At 47.3% G+C, this 18,055-nt stretch overlaps 1 protein-coding gene across 4 annotated transcripts in view; it reads left to right on the forward strand.

Annotated features, from left to right (window-relative positions):
- Nucleotides 1-18,055, forward strand: part of Tmod1 (tropomodulin 1) — a 73,567-nt gene that overhangs the window by 53,487 nt on the left and 2,025 nt on the right. For all 4 annotated transcript variants that reach the window (XM_048337879.1, XM_048337864.1, XM_048337875.1 and 1 more), the window contains 4 exons: nucleotides 106-236; nucleotides 1,853-1,960; nucleotides 4,755-4,898; nucleotides 15,641-15,785. In XM_048337879.1, the coding sequence (XP_048193836.1) occupies nucleotides 106-236; nucleotides 1,853-1,960; nucleotides 4,755-4,898; nucleotides 15,641-15,785 (528 nt within the window). The remainder of the gene's footprint in view (nucleotides 1-105; nucleotides 237-1,852; nucleotides 1,961-4,754; nucleotides 4,899-15,640; nucleotides 15,786-18,055) is intronic.

Raw genomic sequence — 18,055 nt, forward strand, 5'->3', positions numbered from 1 at the left:
AGCCTTCTCATGCCCTGAACCCTTGACAATGTTTCTTTATCTTGCATTGGGAGAAAGTGAACCCCTTATTTCTGTGAGACACTTTCCTTTTGTTGCTTACCCTAGGTGTGATTAAACCAACACAATACAAGCCTGTGCCCGATGAAGAACCAAATTCAACAGATGTAGAGGAAACACTGGAGCGGGTAAAGAACAATGACCCAGAACTTGAAGAGGTTAACCTCAATAATATCCGGGTAAAGTCCCTTTATTTCACTGCAACTGTGAGTGGGTGGGGAGAGCTAAGTCTGTGCCACTAAGATGCCAACAGACCAGGCTGTGCAGAGCAGCAGGGTCCTGCTTGGACTCTGGGTGTTTCTGAATTGGAAGAATACATGGAGCGCTTGAGAGAGATGGACATGGGAACAAGTGCATCCCACACACAGTCTAGGGTTCTTCTTGAGACTATCGTGAGGCCCAATCTGGCTTCGACCTGGAAACCTGCCACTTTATTCAAAACACAGAGATTCTCTGGGATAAAATCATGAGTCAGACACACACACACTGGAGCTCACAGACCTCACAGCTGGAAAAGTCTGGTGCACACCAAGCTTATAGAGTCACCAAACCGCAGACTGTCCCTATCCCTGACCCAACACCGCTACTGCTGAATGGTTACCTTCATAGGCAACCTCATTTTACAGTCATACAAGGGAGCTATTGACCTAAGTGCCCAAAGATACTCCTGAGCTATGGGCATTTCCTGAGTGACTATCAGGGCAGGGTAGGGACAGGTGGATGGCAGTCCCACCCTGGACAGGCTGTGGGAAGAATGTAGAAGCAGGCACAGCTGCCTTCCACCTGCTCAGCCCCAAGGCCGATGGGATTAGTTTGGGGAGGGAGGGTGTAAGACAAGAAGTGAGCCTCTTGTTCCTGCTCCTTTCCCCTTCTCCACTTTCTTTTCAGCCACTGCCAGCTCTAAGCACAATCTGATTGGAACCTGTACCCTAGTGTTCTCCTCCTCCTGGCTCCCCTGCTCTGCTCCCATGGGAGCTTAAGTGACACCCTGAAATGAGAGCTTGGCAAAAAGCACAGCCAGGCTCTTGCCCGGTGCCTCAGTTTTCTGCTGTGTACTGAGGGAGACATTGGCACCATTCAGCATTGTAGATTCTGGCGGTGAATACCACCTGAGACAGGATGGGCAGCAGGACCTCATCATGAGGTCTCAGCTGAGAGTTTGACCCTTCTGGGCCTCTGCTTTCCTGCTGTACCTTGCAGTAGTTGAACCACATCAGTGATATTTTTCACCTGAGGAGATTAAACACACACACACACACACACACACACACACACACACACACACACTCTCCCCCCCCAAACCCACAGTCAATGCCCTGGGATTCTGATTGTGATGGTCTGGCTGGGATAGGCCTAAGAATCTTCATTTGCAAATTGTCAGAAGCCACTGATGGGTAGCTAGTATTGAGACCATCTGAGGGCAGATGTCTCTTAGAGAGTGTTTAGTGCAACCCCTACTTCTGTTTTCTAGAACTAGATCCAAAAAGAGAGAGTCACACAGTGACCTCTGGTCACTGGAGAGTTGGGAGCTCAGCCCCGCTCCTCCCCCAGTCCTGAGCCCTTTGAAAAATACTCTTCCCAACTACATGCTCAGAAGAGAGTAGTGAGTCCTATCTAAGAGTTTCAAGGGAGATCTGTGTGCCAGGGGGTTCTCATTAAGCCTCAGCCATCGGCCCATTCAACCTCATGCTCAGGATGTGATAAGGAGTCAGGCTAAGTGTGGGAAAGAGTTCCTGCCTCCTGTTTGCCCCAGGCAGAGCTGCTAGTCACTGTCTCTTGTCTTTGTTTTTTGCAGAATATCCCCATACCCACCCTCAAGGCATACGCAGAAGCTCTGAAAGAAAACTCCTACGTGAAAAAGTTCAGCATTGTTGGGACCCGGAGCAATGACCCTGTGGCATTTGTAAGTACCTCTACTGTGTTGACACCAGGGCCTGGCAACAGAAGGGCTTATACTTTTGGCCTCAGGACTAGCAATGTTCCACTACTGAAAAATTGTGTGTGATATACTGAAGAGACAGGGCTAGAATCCCAAAGGAGATGTGAACAGGCTCTTCACCCTGTCAACAGTGCAGCTAAGTCTTACAATGAACCTGCTCAGAAGTGTGGGCCTCCATACTCTACACAAGGAGAACTAGAATTCAGAGAGGTCAGCCAGCTTGCTTTGTCCAAAGTCACCCAGCAAGTACTCAATTGACAGACTTAGGATCTAACAAAACCACTGTGATCGTAAAACCAGATCTCCCTCAGATTGTAACGCCCAGCCCATCATACTTAGAGAAGACTCTGTCCTCTGAGCCTCAGTTTCTCCATCTCAAAAATCACTGTGTGAAGATATCACAAGAAATGTACACACTGCCCTACTATGTAACTGTACCCTTTTTGCACAACACCTTGTCAAAAAAAATTGTATTCAATTAATAAATAAATTCAATTAAAAAAATCACTATGTGGAAGTGGCCCTGTGGCTCAAGTGGTAGAGCGCTAGCCTTAAGTAAAAGAAGTTCAGGAACAGTGCACAGGCTCTGAGTTCAAGCCCCTAGACCAGCAAAAAAAAAAAAAATCCCTGATCAGGAAGGTCCCAATGAACAATTTTGCTTACTTTTATCTGTGTGTTAAAAGATATCACTGGGGGCTGGGGATATAGCCTAGTGGCAAGAGTGCCTGCCTCGGATACACGAGGCCCTAGGTTCGATTCCCCAGCACCACATATACAGAAAAAAACGGCCAGAAGCGGCGCTGTGGCTCGAGTGGCGGAGTGCTAGCCTTGAGCGGGAAGAAGCCAGGGACAGTGCTCAGGCCCTGAGTCCAAGGCCCAGGACTGGCCAAAAAAAAAAAAAAAAAAAAAGATATCACTAACCATATCAAATTGTACTTCTTGTAAAGGAACCATGAATTCTTACTATTTTTTTTTTAATATTCAATACACACTTGTTGAGTTTCTCTCTACCCGGCACTGCATTGGCTTCTGAGATTCTGACTGTGGCTAAATAGCCTCAGCTCACCCCTAAGCATGCACATCCATTTGGCCCAGCAGACCACTAAAGGATAGCCACACAGGTAATGTCCATACCACTGGTAGCAGGAATTCACCTTAGAAGCCAGTTCTTTTCTTATTTTTAAAGTAAGTAGGATCCTTTCCTTCAATATTTCCAACATAAGGGAAACAGCTGAGTCTCTCATAGCTGCCAAGGGAAACCTCTAGGTTGAGGCTATCTTACATCAGTGGACTCCACGTCCACCATGGCAACACCACATGGTTCCAACACTGCTGGGTCAGGGATCAGAAACCAGTCATATCCACTCAGCTCAATGCCACCATTTGTTTTGGGGGGCGCAGATTCTGTGCTAGACTGATAGCTAGTATCAGTGTGTTCACACTTGCTACATCAGGCTGCCAGTGCCCTGAAGTGCCTTCCACTGCCTGCCCAGGCTCATCTCCTGAACCCCTAGTACACCGTGGTGATCCAGTACACCAGGAGTTAACATGTGGAAAGGCAGGGCCTTCAGGACCCGCTCAGCCTCCAGCATGAGCATGCTAGCTGCTGGGGACACCAGCCCACTGGCTATTAAGCACATTAGTGGTCAGGTCAGCCTTTTGTGGAAGGCTGTGGAAACCCAGAGAGGACACAGTCAGGTCCCCTTAGGAAGAACCAACTTGCTCAGAAGATGGGCATGGTCACAGGGGTGGTGAACACACTGTCTCAGGCCTGCTGGGAGCAGCACAGTCCAGGAGGAAATGATTCAGAATGAGAGTCTGACTGGAGACTATGCCTCCCTAAAAGGTTTTAGTTGTCAGGGTCAGTACCACAGGGCAGCCGTTCCTGATGTCCCTTCAGACAGCCAGACCCACTGAGCACAGTGCTCCTGTCCCCTCAGCCGCTGGTGTTATCTTTCTGATGCGTCATTTTCCCCAACAGCTAATTACCTCATTCTCTTCAGCGGCTCTGATTGTCATCTATACCCCATGGCTGCAGCCCTCTGGAACGTGCTGAGAGCCATCTGAGCTCTGCTCCTAGAGCTGGCTCTGGTCACTTGCCTAATGGGGTGGTTTCCCAGCCCTGCTTTCTGGTTCTCAGGGAAAGGAAGCAGCAATAATAGAAGAAACAAGTTGAACACAGAAAAGGTAGAGACTCCACTATCCATTGCCTAAGGACCTACTTTATAGGCACGATGGGCAACATGGGTATTAAGGGGCTTTTCTAGCCCACCAATGTGCCAATGGCACATGAGCATAAAAACAACCATGAACCAAGGAACAGAAGCTCCCCAAGGGAGCTGTGGGGTAAATTCTGTGAAGTTCAAGAGGGGGATGTCACCAAAAGTTCTTAGAGAAAGGGACATTGCCAATGGCCCTGAAGGGATGGTCAGGGTTTGGCCAACTGAAGGAAAAGTTTGGCCAAATTCCAGATGGCACTGATGGGGTAGACAAAGGCGACTGGGTTGAGAAGCATTGAGTATGTGCAGGGAACTGTGAGCCCACATGATGAATGGAGCAGATCAAAGCCCACTTAGGCAGGACGGGGAGGAGCAGCTGGTGGTGAATGGCAGATTGGAGGCAAGGCCCCGAGTTGTGCTTGGAAAGGAAGTTCTGGAGATCATGTTTGTCTGTTCCCCTTGGTATTTGTGGATCTTCCCAGGGGGGCTTCTACCTTGCTCAGACTGACTCATTGGTCCCCCCTGCTTTTTTCTCCAAGGCCCTTGCTGAAATGCTCAAAGTGAACAAGGTGTTGAAGACACTAAATGTAGAATCCAACTTCATCTCTGGAGCTGGAATCCTGCGCCTGGTGGAAGCTTTGCCACACAACACTTCTCTGGTGGAACTGAAAATTGATAACCAGGTAAGTTGGGCGGGGGTCTTGGAATGTCCTTTTACAATGAGCCAGTCAGCTTGCTGTACTTGCTGACATGGTGTTAGGCAGCAGACAACAATCACTAGAGGAGAAGTAAGGGACTTCCATGGTCATCCTGTCCACACCTTCCACCATGCTGCCTTCCTTCTTCATTCTCTACCAGTCTCTGCTTGTGCCCCTCAAGTGGTGGATAGCTCACTCCTTACCAATATCACTTCTTTAAAAAAAAACAAAACTTTATTATCTTTGTTTTGTTTTTTGCCAGCCCTGGGGCTTGAACTCAGGGCCTGAGCACTGTCCCTGGCTTCTTTTTGCTCAAGGCTAGCACTTGAGCCATAGCACCACTTCCAGCTTTTTCTATATATGTAGTGCTGAAGAGTCGAACCCAGGGCTTCATGTATATGAGGCAAGCACTTTACCAATAGGCCATATTCCCAGCACTTTTATTATCTTTAAGTAGCTGTGCAAAGGAGTTGCCATTCAACAAAGCAGTTTATGAATACAGTGCATCAGTCTCACCCCTTTCAACATACAACATCACGTCTTTACTCTTGGGCTTTGAGCATCTCCTTTTAGGCCTGATCACATGAACTTTGTGAGTTGTGCTTGTTGATGTGGCTCTGTTCCTGCTGCCCCAGAACATGTGGTGCAGAGATCTCACAGACCTCTGGACCCTTCTTCCCCAGGCCAGACACCTCCATTTTCTTCACTCACCCTATTCAGTCTTCTTACTTTTGAGGTTTCTCTGTGGGAAAATGTTAGTTTCTGTTTCTCTCTAGTTTCTGTGAGTCAGTCATTTATCTTTGGAAATTCCTTAAGTCCCCACTTTCTAAGAGGATGCCAGTAACAACAGTCGTGTATAACAGTAGCTTGTGTGTTTGTGGATGAGGGTCTCCTGTGGACCAAATTCTATGCTACACATCTTGCCTCCATCATCACTGGTCTCCACAGCAACAGGATGCAGGTATGATCAGTCTCCATGTGAAGAAGAGAAAATAGCCCAGTTGGCTAAATTCTTTCTCAGAGTCATAGCGTCAGCACTTAGGAAGTACGATTTGGATCTGTGTTTCTTTGACTCCAAAGCTCATACTCCTTCAATTCCTGCATGTGGCTTCCAACATGAAAATGAAAACTCAGGACTTCTTCCCTTTGTGAAAATTTTGGCTGAATGGTTGTATAAATGTATGCAAAGGAAAACAAGACTGGAAGTATTAAAAAATTATACACTGTGGATCTACCTATGTAAGATTATAAATGCATTTAAACCTTCTTATTGTAAAAATATGATGAACATAAAAGTAAGGTAATCATCCATGTACATTGTAACCAATCACAACAGGCATATGGCCCTGGGACCCTGTCTAGGTCAAGTACAGATATCACCAACCTCCAGCTATTTGGGGCCACCTTTCCTGTCACAGCCCTTTGAAAACTCTTCTCACCTTGCCTCCAATCCTTCCCCACCCCATGTCATCTGCCTCCTGGAAGTCCTCTATACCCTGTCCTCCTCTCTCCCTGGAGAGACCCTCCTCCTGTTGGGGAAAGTGGGTCCTCTCCTCCTCTTCCCAAGGTGCTCTAGAGCAGCTGGGATTAGCTTATAGGGTGACATGCCCATCTCCACCCAGCTCAACCTCAGTTTCAGCATGTGGCACCTTGAAATCACCCTGGTGGGTGGGAGTGCTGACGCTATGGAAACTGGGAAACATTGTGATTTGAGCCTTTGTGTTTCTTTGAGAGCCCATGGACCACTGCCTTCTCCAATCCACCTCATAGTCCCTACCCCCTCCAAGCCGTTCTGCCCAGAGAGAGCTACATGTTCCCTCCGCAGTGGTTTCCTATGCTTCCCAGAAGCTAGTGCTGTATCAGAGTCCCCTCCAGATCCCAGTGCTCAGCCCAGCATCTGGCTCTGCATGGGGAGCTTGCTTGCCCTGGATAGGGGTATATATTGTTCACTGAACAATGTGATTGAAAAATGCAACCCTCAACCATTCTCCAAGCAGGTCTGCCTCAGACAGGGCACTAATTCATCCTAAGAGGCCACGTGAGCCAGCGGCATCCTGTCATGTGAAGCCTCTATCTCTCTTGAATGCCCACTCCCAGCCCCTCCCTGCCATGCCCTTTCTATGGAACACCTCGCTCCCCCGCTGTTGCTGACTCTGCAAGCTGGAGGGGCATCACCAAACAAAGCATGTAGCATGCTTGGCAGCAGCCCCTAGCCAGGCCCTAAGCTGAGCTACTCATGTGACTTCTGGCTTGGTGGGGCAGGAGTCAGGGTCTACCCAGAGTCAGCTGAAACCTGACTCCAAAAGATGACAGGAGCCTGTCCTCCAGTCATTGAGGGGACACCGGCAAGAGCCCAAGACACAGCTAGTGCTACTCTAGTGCTGACCTTATTCTGGCTGAACACAGTGGCACAAGAATATGTACTTCTGGGGCTGGGGATATAGCCTAGTGGCAAGAGTGCCTGCCTCAGATACACGAGGCCCTAGGTTCGATTCCCCAGCACCACATATACAGAAAACGGCCAGAAGCGGCGCTGTGGCTCAAGTGGCAGAGTGCTAGCCTTGAGCGGGAAGAAGCCAGGGACAGTGCTCAGGCCCTGAGTCCAAGGCCCAGGACTGGCCAAAAAAAAAAAAAAAAAAAAAAAAGAATATGTACTTCTGTGAGCCTCATTTTTCCACTTGTAAAATGAGGGTAGTAAGAATCTTTATTGCTGCTGGGTATCATTGGCTCACACCTGTAATCCTAGCTACTCAGGAGGCTGAGATCTGAAGATCACTGTCAAAGCCAACCCGGGCAGAAAAGTCTATGAGACTCATCTCCAGATAACTACCAAAAAGCCAGAAGTGACTCAAGTGGTAAAGCATCAGACTTGGCCCCTGAGTTCAAGTCCCAGTACTGGCACAAAAGAAAAAGAAAGGAATCTTTATTCCTAAGGTGGTGTCAGAGGCATGAGACTAACAGACTACCTAACAGGGCACTTGTGAGATTACAGAGGGCACCAGTGGCTCACACCTGTAATCCTAGCTATTCAGGAGGCTGAGACCTGAGGATTGCAGTTCAAAGCCAGCTCAGGCAAGTAAGTGTTTGAACTCTTATGTCTAATAAACTACTCAGAAAAATCCAGAAAAGGTGCTGTGGCTCAAATAGTAGAGCACTAGCTAGCCCTGAGCAAAAGAAGCTCAGGGAAAACAACCAAGCCCTGAGTTCAAGCTCCAGAACCAGCACAAAGAGAGAGAGAGAGAGAGAGAGAGAGAGAGAGAGAGAGAGAGAGAGAGAGAGAGAGAGAGAGAGAGAGAGAGAGAGAGAGAGAGAGAGAGAGATAACAGAGGTAAGCTGAAGTGAGCATCCTAGGATGAGTATAATACAGGGACTCACACATTATACTAAGGGTTCATTAATGAGCCATTGCCACAAGCCAGAGTCCACACTGGGTGCTTTACAATCAGTCTTATTTAATACTCACAATGGCCCTATAATGTGTATAAAATGGTACCCAAGATCACACTGTTTCCATGAGACACAGGCATACTCCAACCCACATCTGTGTGACTCTCAAACCTGTGGATAGCCCCTAGTTTGATTCTTGAGACACTTGTGGTTTCTTGCCTGTCCCTTTTCCCCATTTGTGCTAGACTCTGTATGTGAACGAGGCTCCAGCTGTTCCCTCCAGGTCTCCCATGCTGTGTAGGAAGGGAGATGGTGAGGATGTGGCCTGTACCAGGTGCTCTGCAAGTCACAGTGAGCCACAAGGTCTACTGGAGGGAGCAGCCCCACTCAGGAGCAGGGATTGGGGCAACAGGGGGAGAAGGGAGAGTCTGGGTGACCCACAGGCTGGACAGTATCCAAGATAGCGAAGCAGAAGCCAGGCACCCCCAGATGCAGGAAACACTGGGAGCATACTCCAGACTTTGGGTGCCACTAGAGGAAAGCCAGATTGGGAGGAAAAGAACCTTGAATGAGGCAGGTTAAGGCTAGGGGCTATGCTTCTGGAAAATGGCTTCTGGCCGAATAGGAAAAAATCAGAGGTAGGGACAAGGACATGGAGACCAGAAGGCCAGCAGGAGGCAACAGCCCCCTAGATAGAGGGGGACACGTGGAGGGTACTCCCATCTACAGCCCCAGCTACAGTTGGACCTGGTGGAGGAAGGGGCTGAGAAGACAGAGGAAAGCATCAGGGATGCTTCCTGACCCAGGCTCAGAAAGACACTGGACCTGTCACCGTGTGTCTCCTGAGACCCAGCGCAGCTGCCTTCCCTCAGTGCCCCAGCACCGGGCAAGAGGTTGGGCTGGAACCAAGCAGAGGTGGCGAGTGGCACTTGATTTACTCCTCATTCTTGGTTAGTCACCAAGGTCTCCAAGGCCAGAGCTTTTGCTTCAGTCTCTGTGCATGTAACCTGTGTCAGTGAAACTCTGTCCTCCTTTCTCCTTATACGGCTAAGAAAAGGGACTTGGGGAGCTGTACCCAGGGTGACACGGAGCCTGGAAGGCTGGCTCAGCAGCAACTCAGAACTGGGATGTCGAGGCTGTTTATTTACTCAACCCTCAAAGTCCTTATCCCTAGGAAATGGGTGAGGGGAAGGGGTGGGGGAGGCCCTAAGTGGGGGCTGAAGGCTGAGAACAAAATCTCATCCAGTCTCCTCTTTTTTTTTCGGTCATGGGGCTTGAACTCTGGGCTGGGCGCTGTCCCTGAGCTCTAGGCTCAAGGCTAGCCCTCTACCACTTAAGCCACAGCACCACTTCCATCTTTTCTGTTTATGTGGAACTGTGGAATTGAACTCAGTCAGGCCTTCATGCATGTTAGGGGTAAAGCACTCTACCACTAAGCCACATTCCCAGCCCATCCAGTCTCCTCTTACAGGTAGGGAAACTGAGACCAGGAAGGAATGAGGCTTGCCTGAGTTTCAGGTCAGGCTAGTGGCAGAGTTGCATTTAGAGAGAGGAGAGACCCAGTCAGCCCGAAGAAATAGACACTATAGGTGGGTTCCTGGAGGCCCCCATCCCAAGTCATCCACATCTAAACGGTGCTTCTCTGCCTTCCTACCTCCCCTCAGAGCTACCCTTCCACAGATCCTACCCCAGGGACTCTCAGGGCCCCGGGAGTCCTGCCCTCCAAAATAGACAAGTCCTGAAAACACAATTACCTCTCCCTAAATGGAGATGTACACGCTATCTGGGAAATATTCCCCAGATTTCCAACATTCCCTTCCCATATTTGACAGTGAGGCTGTGTTTAATATTGTGGAGAGAAGCTAAAGGAAGTAGATTGCATTTTCATTGTTTTGCAGATAGGATGATTTGTGTCTAGCTTTTTTTTTTAAATTCAGTATTGCCTATGTATTCATTATCTATACCTGCGTAACACAGTATCCCAAAAGGTTTGACTTGGAACCCTGATCTAAAACAACAATAAACATGTATGCCTAACTTCTCCAGAGTAAGCCATCTAAGGCAGAGAAAGAAAGGCCCTTCCTCCATATAGCTTACTAGAAGTGAGTCCCTCATATCAAGGGAAGGGAAATTAAACTCTAGCTTTTGAAGGGAGGAATATCAAATAACTTTGCAGACATCTTCTTACGTCACTAGAGTAAGGATCATCTATGTTATTTTGTGTCACAGCAGTTTGTCCAGAAAAACTTTTTTAACCTGTAGAGCTACCCAAGGATAGAGCAGGTACCTCAGGGTGGGCACTGCCCTCCCTGAAGGTCAGCTGAATAATTTGACAACTCAGAGATGATACTTGCTAGGGTCCAGGACTCTGGTGTTGGACAAGATACTTCCCTGCACTTGTCCGTTGTATTTTCAAATCTCCAAAATAACCAGCAAAAAGCCAGACTGGAGGCAAGACAAGAGAACAAGAAAGCATGTAAGCACAAGGCCCTGAGTTCAAACCCCTGTACTGGCAAAAAAGAAAGGAAGGGAGAGAGGGAGGGAGGGAAGAAGAAAGGAAGGAATGAAGGAAAAAAGGAAGTGATTTTCCCTATAGACACAGAAAGATCTTCATAAAATACTGAATGGAATAAGCAATTTGTAGGGTTGTAAGTATAATATGAATCAATTTAAAGACAAAAGTGCAAAAAGACAAACCATAGCCTTATTTATATATATACTTCAAGCACAGAAACACAGCCTCTTGGCCATGGTAGGCACTTCAATGGAAGCGGGTGAGGTTGGGAAAAAGTAGTATGAAGGCCATCTACTGTATAATTATTTTAATTTGATTAATGAGAGTATATTTATTCTCAAGTAGTTTAATTCTCCAGCAAATCATAAGGGAGTTGAGACATTTTCCCCGATACCTTTACCCTAGTCTGTGGCCCAGATTCTGCCATTGCTAGCCCTGGCTTCTGATTGCCTTGCACTCACTGTCAAGGTCATTCTCCTGATGTGTTTTATGCCATGCAAGCAGGCTATTCATAGGTCATAGAACTCAGCCCCACCCCACCCCACCCCAGGCCTTACAGGTCATAGAGCCCAAGCTTTCCCCATTCATGACATCTGGGTAGTCCCTTAAAAGCGGTGGCTGCCTTCTGTTTGTGCACCTCCAGGGACAAGCACGTCCCTCTCTCACTGTGAAGTTCCTTCAGGATGTGAACGCCTCTAATGAGGCGATGGCAGTCCCCCAGTGCTTCTTCTCTGCCTGTGCTGTGTCTGCCTCTTGAGTTTTCTCAAAGGGCGGTATGATAACTAGCATGGAACAAACTGCCAAGTTTTGTGATCTAGAGCATTTTTTTTCTAGTAATGCTGGGGATTGAATTCAGGGCCTCACACTTGCTAGGGCAAGGGGCTCTACCACTTATACCACACACCTTTTGCTTTTAGTTTGTTTTTCAGATAGAGTATCGTGTTTTTGCCTGGGCCGTCCTTGGATCAAAATTGATCCTTCTGCTTAGGCTTCCTACATAGTTGAGCTTAGATCTCTGCACCACCTTTCCCACCAGGGGAGAAGTCTTAATACCTCTTATGCTTAATCCTCTCTCCTATAAAGGAAAATTATGATAAATAATACATATTGCACAGGTTGATAGTGAGGAAAATGAGGTTGTTTTTGTAAAGTGCTTAAGCTATTGCTTAGTTAACAGTGGCCATTAAATGGTAAGCTATCTGAAAAGCAAGAGATCTGAGTCAGTCTAGGCCTTGTAGCCACTGCCCCTTGCCTTGTCTATGAGATGCGTCATTTTAGTCTCAGAGTCCCCCAGAGTCTGAGAGAATTTGTATTCTTAATGTTTATTCTAAGGATATATGCATATTTTTTATGTTTGAGCTGGGACTATAGCTTAGTGGAAGAGAATATGCTACATGTGCAAGGTTTGGGGTTTGATCCCCAGCCCTATGAAGAATGGAATAGGAAGGGGTAGAGGAAGAGGAGAGAGAGCAAAGAAAAGGAGTAGAGGTGAAAGAAATAGAAAAGGAAAGGACAAGAAAGGAAAGGAGAGAAGAGGACAGGAGAGGAGAGGAGAATAAATGAAAGGGCAGGACAGGACAGGAAAGGAAAGGAAAGGACTCTGAGGCCCTAGAGATCCTCTGATGCCCTTCCGGTCCCAGGTCAAGGTCAAATCTTGGCTTTGGCATTAAGAATTATGGAGCTAGCAGGGCAGTGGTGACTCAGGCCTATAATCCTAACTACTCAGGAGGCTGAGGTCTGAGGATTATGGTTCAAAGCCAGCCAGGGCAGGAACGTCCATGAGACTCTAATCTCCAATTAACCACCAGAAAACCACAAGTGGAGCTCAAGGTGGTAGAGTGCTAACCTTGAGCAAAAAGAGCTCAGGAACAGTGTCCAGGCCCTGAGTTCAAGCCCCACAACAACTACCACCAACAACAAAGATGGGGCTGTCCAGCCAGCTTCTGTCTCTACATGGTGTTTTGCTGTTTCTGAGATGGAGAGGCTTGTTTCTGCCTGTCTTGCTCATCTCCCAGGGACACAGGCAGGAAAGGGCTTCGTGAACTGGAACTACCTGCCCAGAGTATCAGAATTACAGAGGTCCCATGACCCTCATAGTCCTGGCTGCCACTTATCTCAGAGCAGATGGTGCTTTTGAGACAAGCCCATCCTGAATTCCATCAGTGCTTTCCCAGCAAGTGACCCCAAAGAGAAGCCAGGCTTTCTGCTGTGGGATGGGAGAGGAACTGCCAATTTCTCCTGGAGGCCTCAGATGGTCTCTGCCATCTTCCGGGCCAGCTGGCCAGAGCCCAGGTTGTGCTGAGTCTTCTAAGGTCAAGCCTGAGCTCTGCCCAGCATTCTCGAGAACCTTCCCAGATGGGCCGGGACACCAGTGTCCATCTGTCTACTATGGCTAGCTTTCCCAGCATCTTCTGAATGGAAGAGTTCTCTGTCCAGTGTCTCAATCCCTGTTCACCCTTAACCATTGAGATCTCGGCCTGCTATGTATCATCCAGTCCTCTTCCAAGTCTGAGCAAGAGACACTAGGTGGCAGTGCTCTCCAGAGCTCACCAAGGACAGCAGCACAGGGTTGGGTAGAGTGCTGTTCACGCTGACCAGTGTGGTAGCCACCAAGTTTGTGCAACTGAGAACCCAAGTTTTAAACTTGGTTTTATGATTCAATTTGGAAAAAAAAATCATATGGCTAGTCGTTGCTGTCATGGGAAGACAGATATGGAGGCAGATGGACTGTGGTGGGCGGATAGAGGGATGTCCAGTGTGTAATGGAAAGGATTGTGTCTGGGCACTAGAGTCAGGACAGGCTTCAGAGGGGAGGGAGAATTTGCAGTGGGGTTTCGATCACTAGAGATACACCTACACGAGATAGCAGAGGGAGAGGCAGGAGAGCCCATGAATACCAGGTACCACAGGAGCACATCACCAGTGGTAGACAGATGAGCTAGGAAGGAGATAAACAGGAGATAAGGACCAACTGTGCAGGCTCAAGTCCAAATACCACAAGAAAATAATTTTTAAAACTCCATTAACATTTTAAAATTATCTTTAAGTAATTGTACACAGGAGATTCCATTGAACAAAACAGTTTATGAATAGAATGCATCTTGATCAGTTTCAGGCCCTTCAACATTCTCACCCCCTTCAACCCAACTCTTCCCTTTTCTTAATTTTGTGGTATATACAGGGAATTCTTGACTCATTTGCCCTCATTTGTTATTTTTTTTAAATATCACTGGAGGACAGTATTGAGGATTGAACTCAGGGCTTTCCACTTGCTAGGCAAGGTGCTCTCCCACTTGAGCCATGCTCCTAGCTTCTTTTTTACATTGGTTATTTTCAAGATAGGGTTTTGTTTTACTTCCAGCCGAACCTGGGTTGTGATCTTTCCATGTATGCTTTGCCACGTCATCACTGGGAATGGCAGGCATGCATCCCTTTGCCTAGCCATTTTGCTTTCCCTATAGGTGGAATAACAGGTGCACACCACTACAAGCCAGCGGCCATTTGTTTAAGAAGGTGTCTGGAACTTCTATGTCCAGGCTACCTTGAACCATGATCTCCTGATATCCATCTCCCATTCAACTGAGATAAACTGTGCCTGGAATATATATCATTTTTTTATGTGATTATCGTGTGTGTGTGTGTGTTTTCTAAATATAAAACATATAATCTCCAAATACTTCCTCCTTTCCAGTCTGGATGCTATTTCTCTTTCTTGGTTCTCCTAGTTAGGACCTCCAAAACAGTGCTGGTAAAAGCAAACATCAGGTCCACCTTGATCCTAATCTTAGGGGTAAGATTTCAGTTTTTAACCACTAAGAGTATGATCTTCCATCTATATCTTCTAGAGGCATGTGTTTGATATTATGTTTACTTTTATTTTATTATATGTGGTAATGGAAAATTTGAGTAAAAGACCACAAAACTCCTATAAATTGTCATGAATATACTTCAACTTTTCTGCGATCTATAGACAGGCAGATATTAAATAACTTTACATAAAAATGGCCTATTTTATGACCAGGGTTTTTTGTCTCCTTGCAGTATTGTTTTGTCACCATCTTTCCATGCATGTGACTACGTTGTTGTTTTCTAGCAGCTATCTCTTGAGTGTTTTCCCCTTCCTCACACTGTCATCAACAGGGATGGGATGAACACCCTCAACTCCTTCCCAAGACTGTATTGTTAGGTATTTCTGGGTTGTGGAGTTGTTTTTTAATCCTTAAATAGATGATCACTGTAGATTTGGGGGCAGGAGACATATATTATGGGGCCTTAGAACGCTAACTCTGGCATTCACAACTTGAGTGTGACCTTGAACAAATCCCATTTCTTCCCTGGGCCTCAAGTTCTTCATTAATAAATTGGGGGAATTAGTTTACATTACTGGCTGCCAAACTTGTCTAAAATTGGAATCACCCAGGGAGTTTCAACAACTATAACCACTAGTGTCCTACACCAGTGATTCTAACTTCATTAACAGGTACATCCTGGACAGCAGAATTCTAAGAACTTCTTTGGGGTTAAGTGAATTTGCAAGTGCTTCCTGCCCAAACATTCTTCTGAGAGGGAGCTGTTGTCCAGAAACCTGCTTAGAAAAAGGCTGCTGTGGAGCCAAAGCCTTGCTTGATGGCCATTGAAACTGGGTTTGCTCCTGTCCATGCAACCCTTCAACTGCTCAACATTTTCATTCTCTTGCTCTTGGAGAGGGGACTAAAATCCTCATACACAATTCAGGGTTCCTGCCTAAACAGGGGGTTTTAGGTACCGTATGGTGGAATGGGTGGTTGACTTTTGTTCTTTTTTTTTTCTTCTTTTCAATCCAAAGAGCCAGCCCTTGGGCAACAAAGTGGAAATGGAGATCGTGAACATGTTGGAGAAAAATGCAACACTTCTCAAATTTGGCTACCATTTTACCCAGCAGGGGCCCCGGCTTCGGGCATCCAATGCCATGATGAACAACAATGATCTTGGTGAGTGGAAATTCACATTCTGTCCTGCCCACCAGATGAAGGGTGGGCACTTAGTTGATTCCATATCTTTTTTTTTTTTTTTTTTTTTTTGGCCAGTTCTGGGCCTTTGACTCAGGGCCTGAGCACCATCCCTGGCTTCTTCCCACTCAAGGCTAGCACTCTGCCACCTGAGCCACAGTGCCCCTTCTGGCTGTTTTCCATATATGTGGTGCTGGGGAATTGAACCAAGAGCCTCATGTGTAGGAAGCAAGCACTCTTGCCACTAGGCCATATTCCCAGCCCCTGATTCCATATCTTAACTAATATGAACAGTGTTACAATGAACACAGGAGTGTAGACTTTTTTTTTGACACATTTGATTTCAAATGTGTCAAAATGTGTATAAATTCTCAGAAGTGGTTTTGCTGGATTGCTGGATCCCAACTCAAACTTGTTCATAAGACTGCCCCTCCCCCCCAAACCAAAAAGGAAAGCTACTTTCTCCGCAGTTGCAAAAGCAGCAATCTGGGCATTTCCTGCCAGCCAGCCAATTACCTCACTGCCAATCCCTATGCCAGCCTCAAGTGGAATCCAACACATGCACCTGGCCTCTTGCTGTGTCTGCAGCCTCCAAACTGGGCCCCACCACTCCCTGCTTAGGAGGAGCCTTGCAGGATTCCCATGGCTCAGGCTCCATGCCACTTGACTCCTATGTACCTATGATGTGGTACTATGACAGGGCACTGTCACATGTGTCAGGTATAAGCACTGTTCTGAAACTTCCCCTCTTACTAAATGATTCCATCCTCCCCAACACCGTGTGCTGTTACCTCCTGAGGATCTGAGATTCCCCCCGGCCCTGGTGATAAACCAGTATCTGGTGGTACCCTCGGTAATCAGGTAGTTTGAAGAAAACAGCAAGCAAGAAGAGAAAATCAACTAGTAGACTATACTGGAGGGTATTGGGAGATCTGGCTCTACTCTATTCTATCTGATCATAACTTAGGGCTCTTACTTCCCTCTCCTGGCCTATGATTAAAATGGGAAAACAATGCCCAGGGGCCATCCCTGTGAAAGCCCATGCTCAAGAACTGTGCACAAAGGTTCAGCCCAGGGCATACAGTGAAGGCAAGTCATGGGACACAACAGAGGCCTGTGTTCAGCCACAGGCACGGTCTTGGCTTCCAGTCCTGGCTCTGCCAGTGGCTCTCAGGGACCATGGCTCCTTTTTCTCCAGGGGAAGGGAGCTGGTGAGGCAGAGACAGACCCATTCTGAGTGTCCTGAAGGAGGCACTAAATGGAGGTTTGAAGTGAGTCACCAGCCTGGGCGCAGTCTGGAGCTAGTGTTATGAGTGAAATATACTCTCTCTGCCATACTTCCCTCATTTGTAAAAGATGGGAATGGTAACCACAGGAATATTCCAGGATCACTGTCAGGGCGCCCATGAAGTATGGAGACCAAGCATGAAGGGCGCTGCTGGCATGCTTCACAGCTATTGGCCAGGGAGATACTTCGATGGTGGGTTCATGGGAACTGCTCACCTTGAGCCACCCTCTTCTCTTTGGGTTTTGGTTTTTGTTAAGCCCCAGGTACGTCCACGCTGTCTCATGCTCTGGTCACCTTCAGGAATCGGGTTGGATGTGGTGTCCTCCCCACGGATTGATCACCCTGATTTGCACATTAGTTCTTTTGACCTGGCATGGAGGGACTGGGGAAGAGACTCAGTCACAGGCGGAACTGTAGCCCCTTCGCTGGGCATTCAAATGTGTCAGCACTTCCATCTCAGCTCCCAGCACATCACCACACACATCCCTATGGGTCTGCTTTACATGCCCAAGCTGATTTGTGTGAAGTATAGATCTTCCTCCTCAGCATTCACTACCTGTACCAGTTGCCAGCAAGCCCAACCACCACCCACTGCCTCTGCAGCCTGGCTTGATCTTTCTCCCTCGTGTGGCTGATCTAGCTCACTGCTTGGTCTTCACCTGCCAACTCGACTTCATTCTTCCTTGTTAAAACAAAGCGATCCCTTTGCCATCTTCAACCTGTCACTCGCTAAACTAACATCTCCTAGCTGGTGTTTTCCTCTGCCTGACATTTAACTTTAAATGAACAGCATTCAAGCATCTATTTCTGTTCTCATAAGGGGACAAATACTACAGCTCATGTAGGCAGGAGTGAGGCTGGATCCCAGCAGCTGGGTGGAAATACAGAACTTTGTCTCATTAAGAAGATCCACTTGGCCAAGCACTAGTGGCTCATACTTAACATGATAGGGGACATGGAAACT

The sequence above is a fragment of the Perognathus longimembris genome, chromosome 1 (genome assembly GCF_023159225.1).
Source record: "Perognathus longimembris pacificus isolate PPM17 chromosome 1, ASM2315922v1, whole genome shotgun sequence".
Classification (NCBI taxonomy): domain Eukaryota; kingdom Metazoa; phylum Chordata; class Mammalia; order Rodentia; family Heteromyidae; genus Perognathus; species Perognathus longimembris.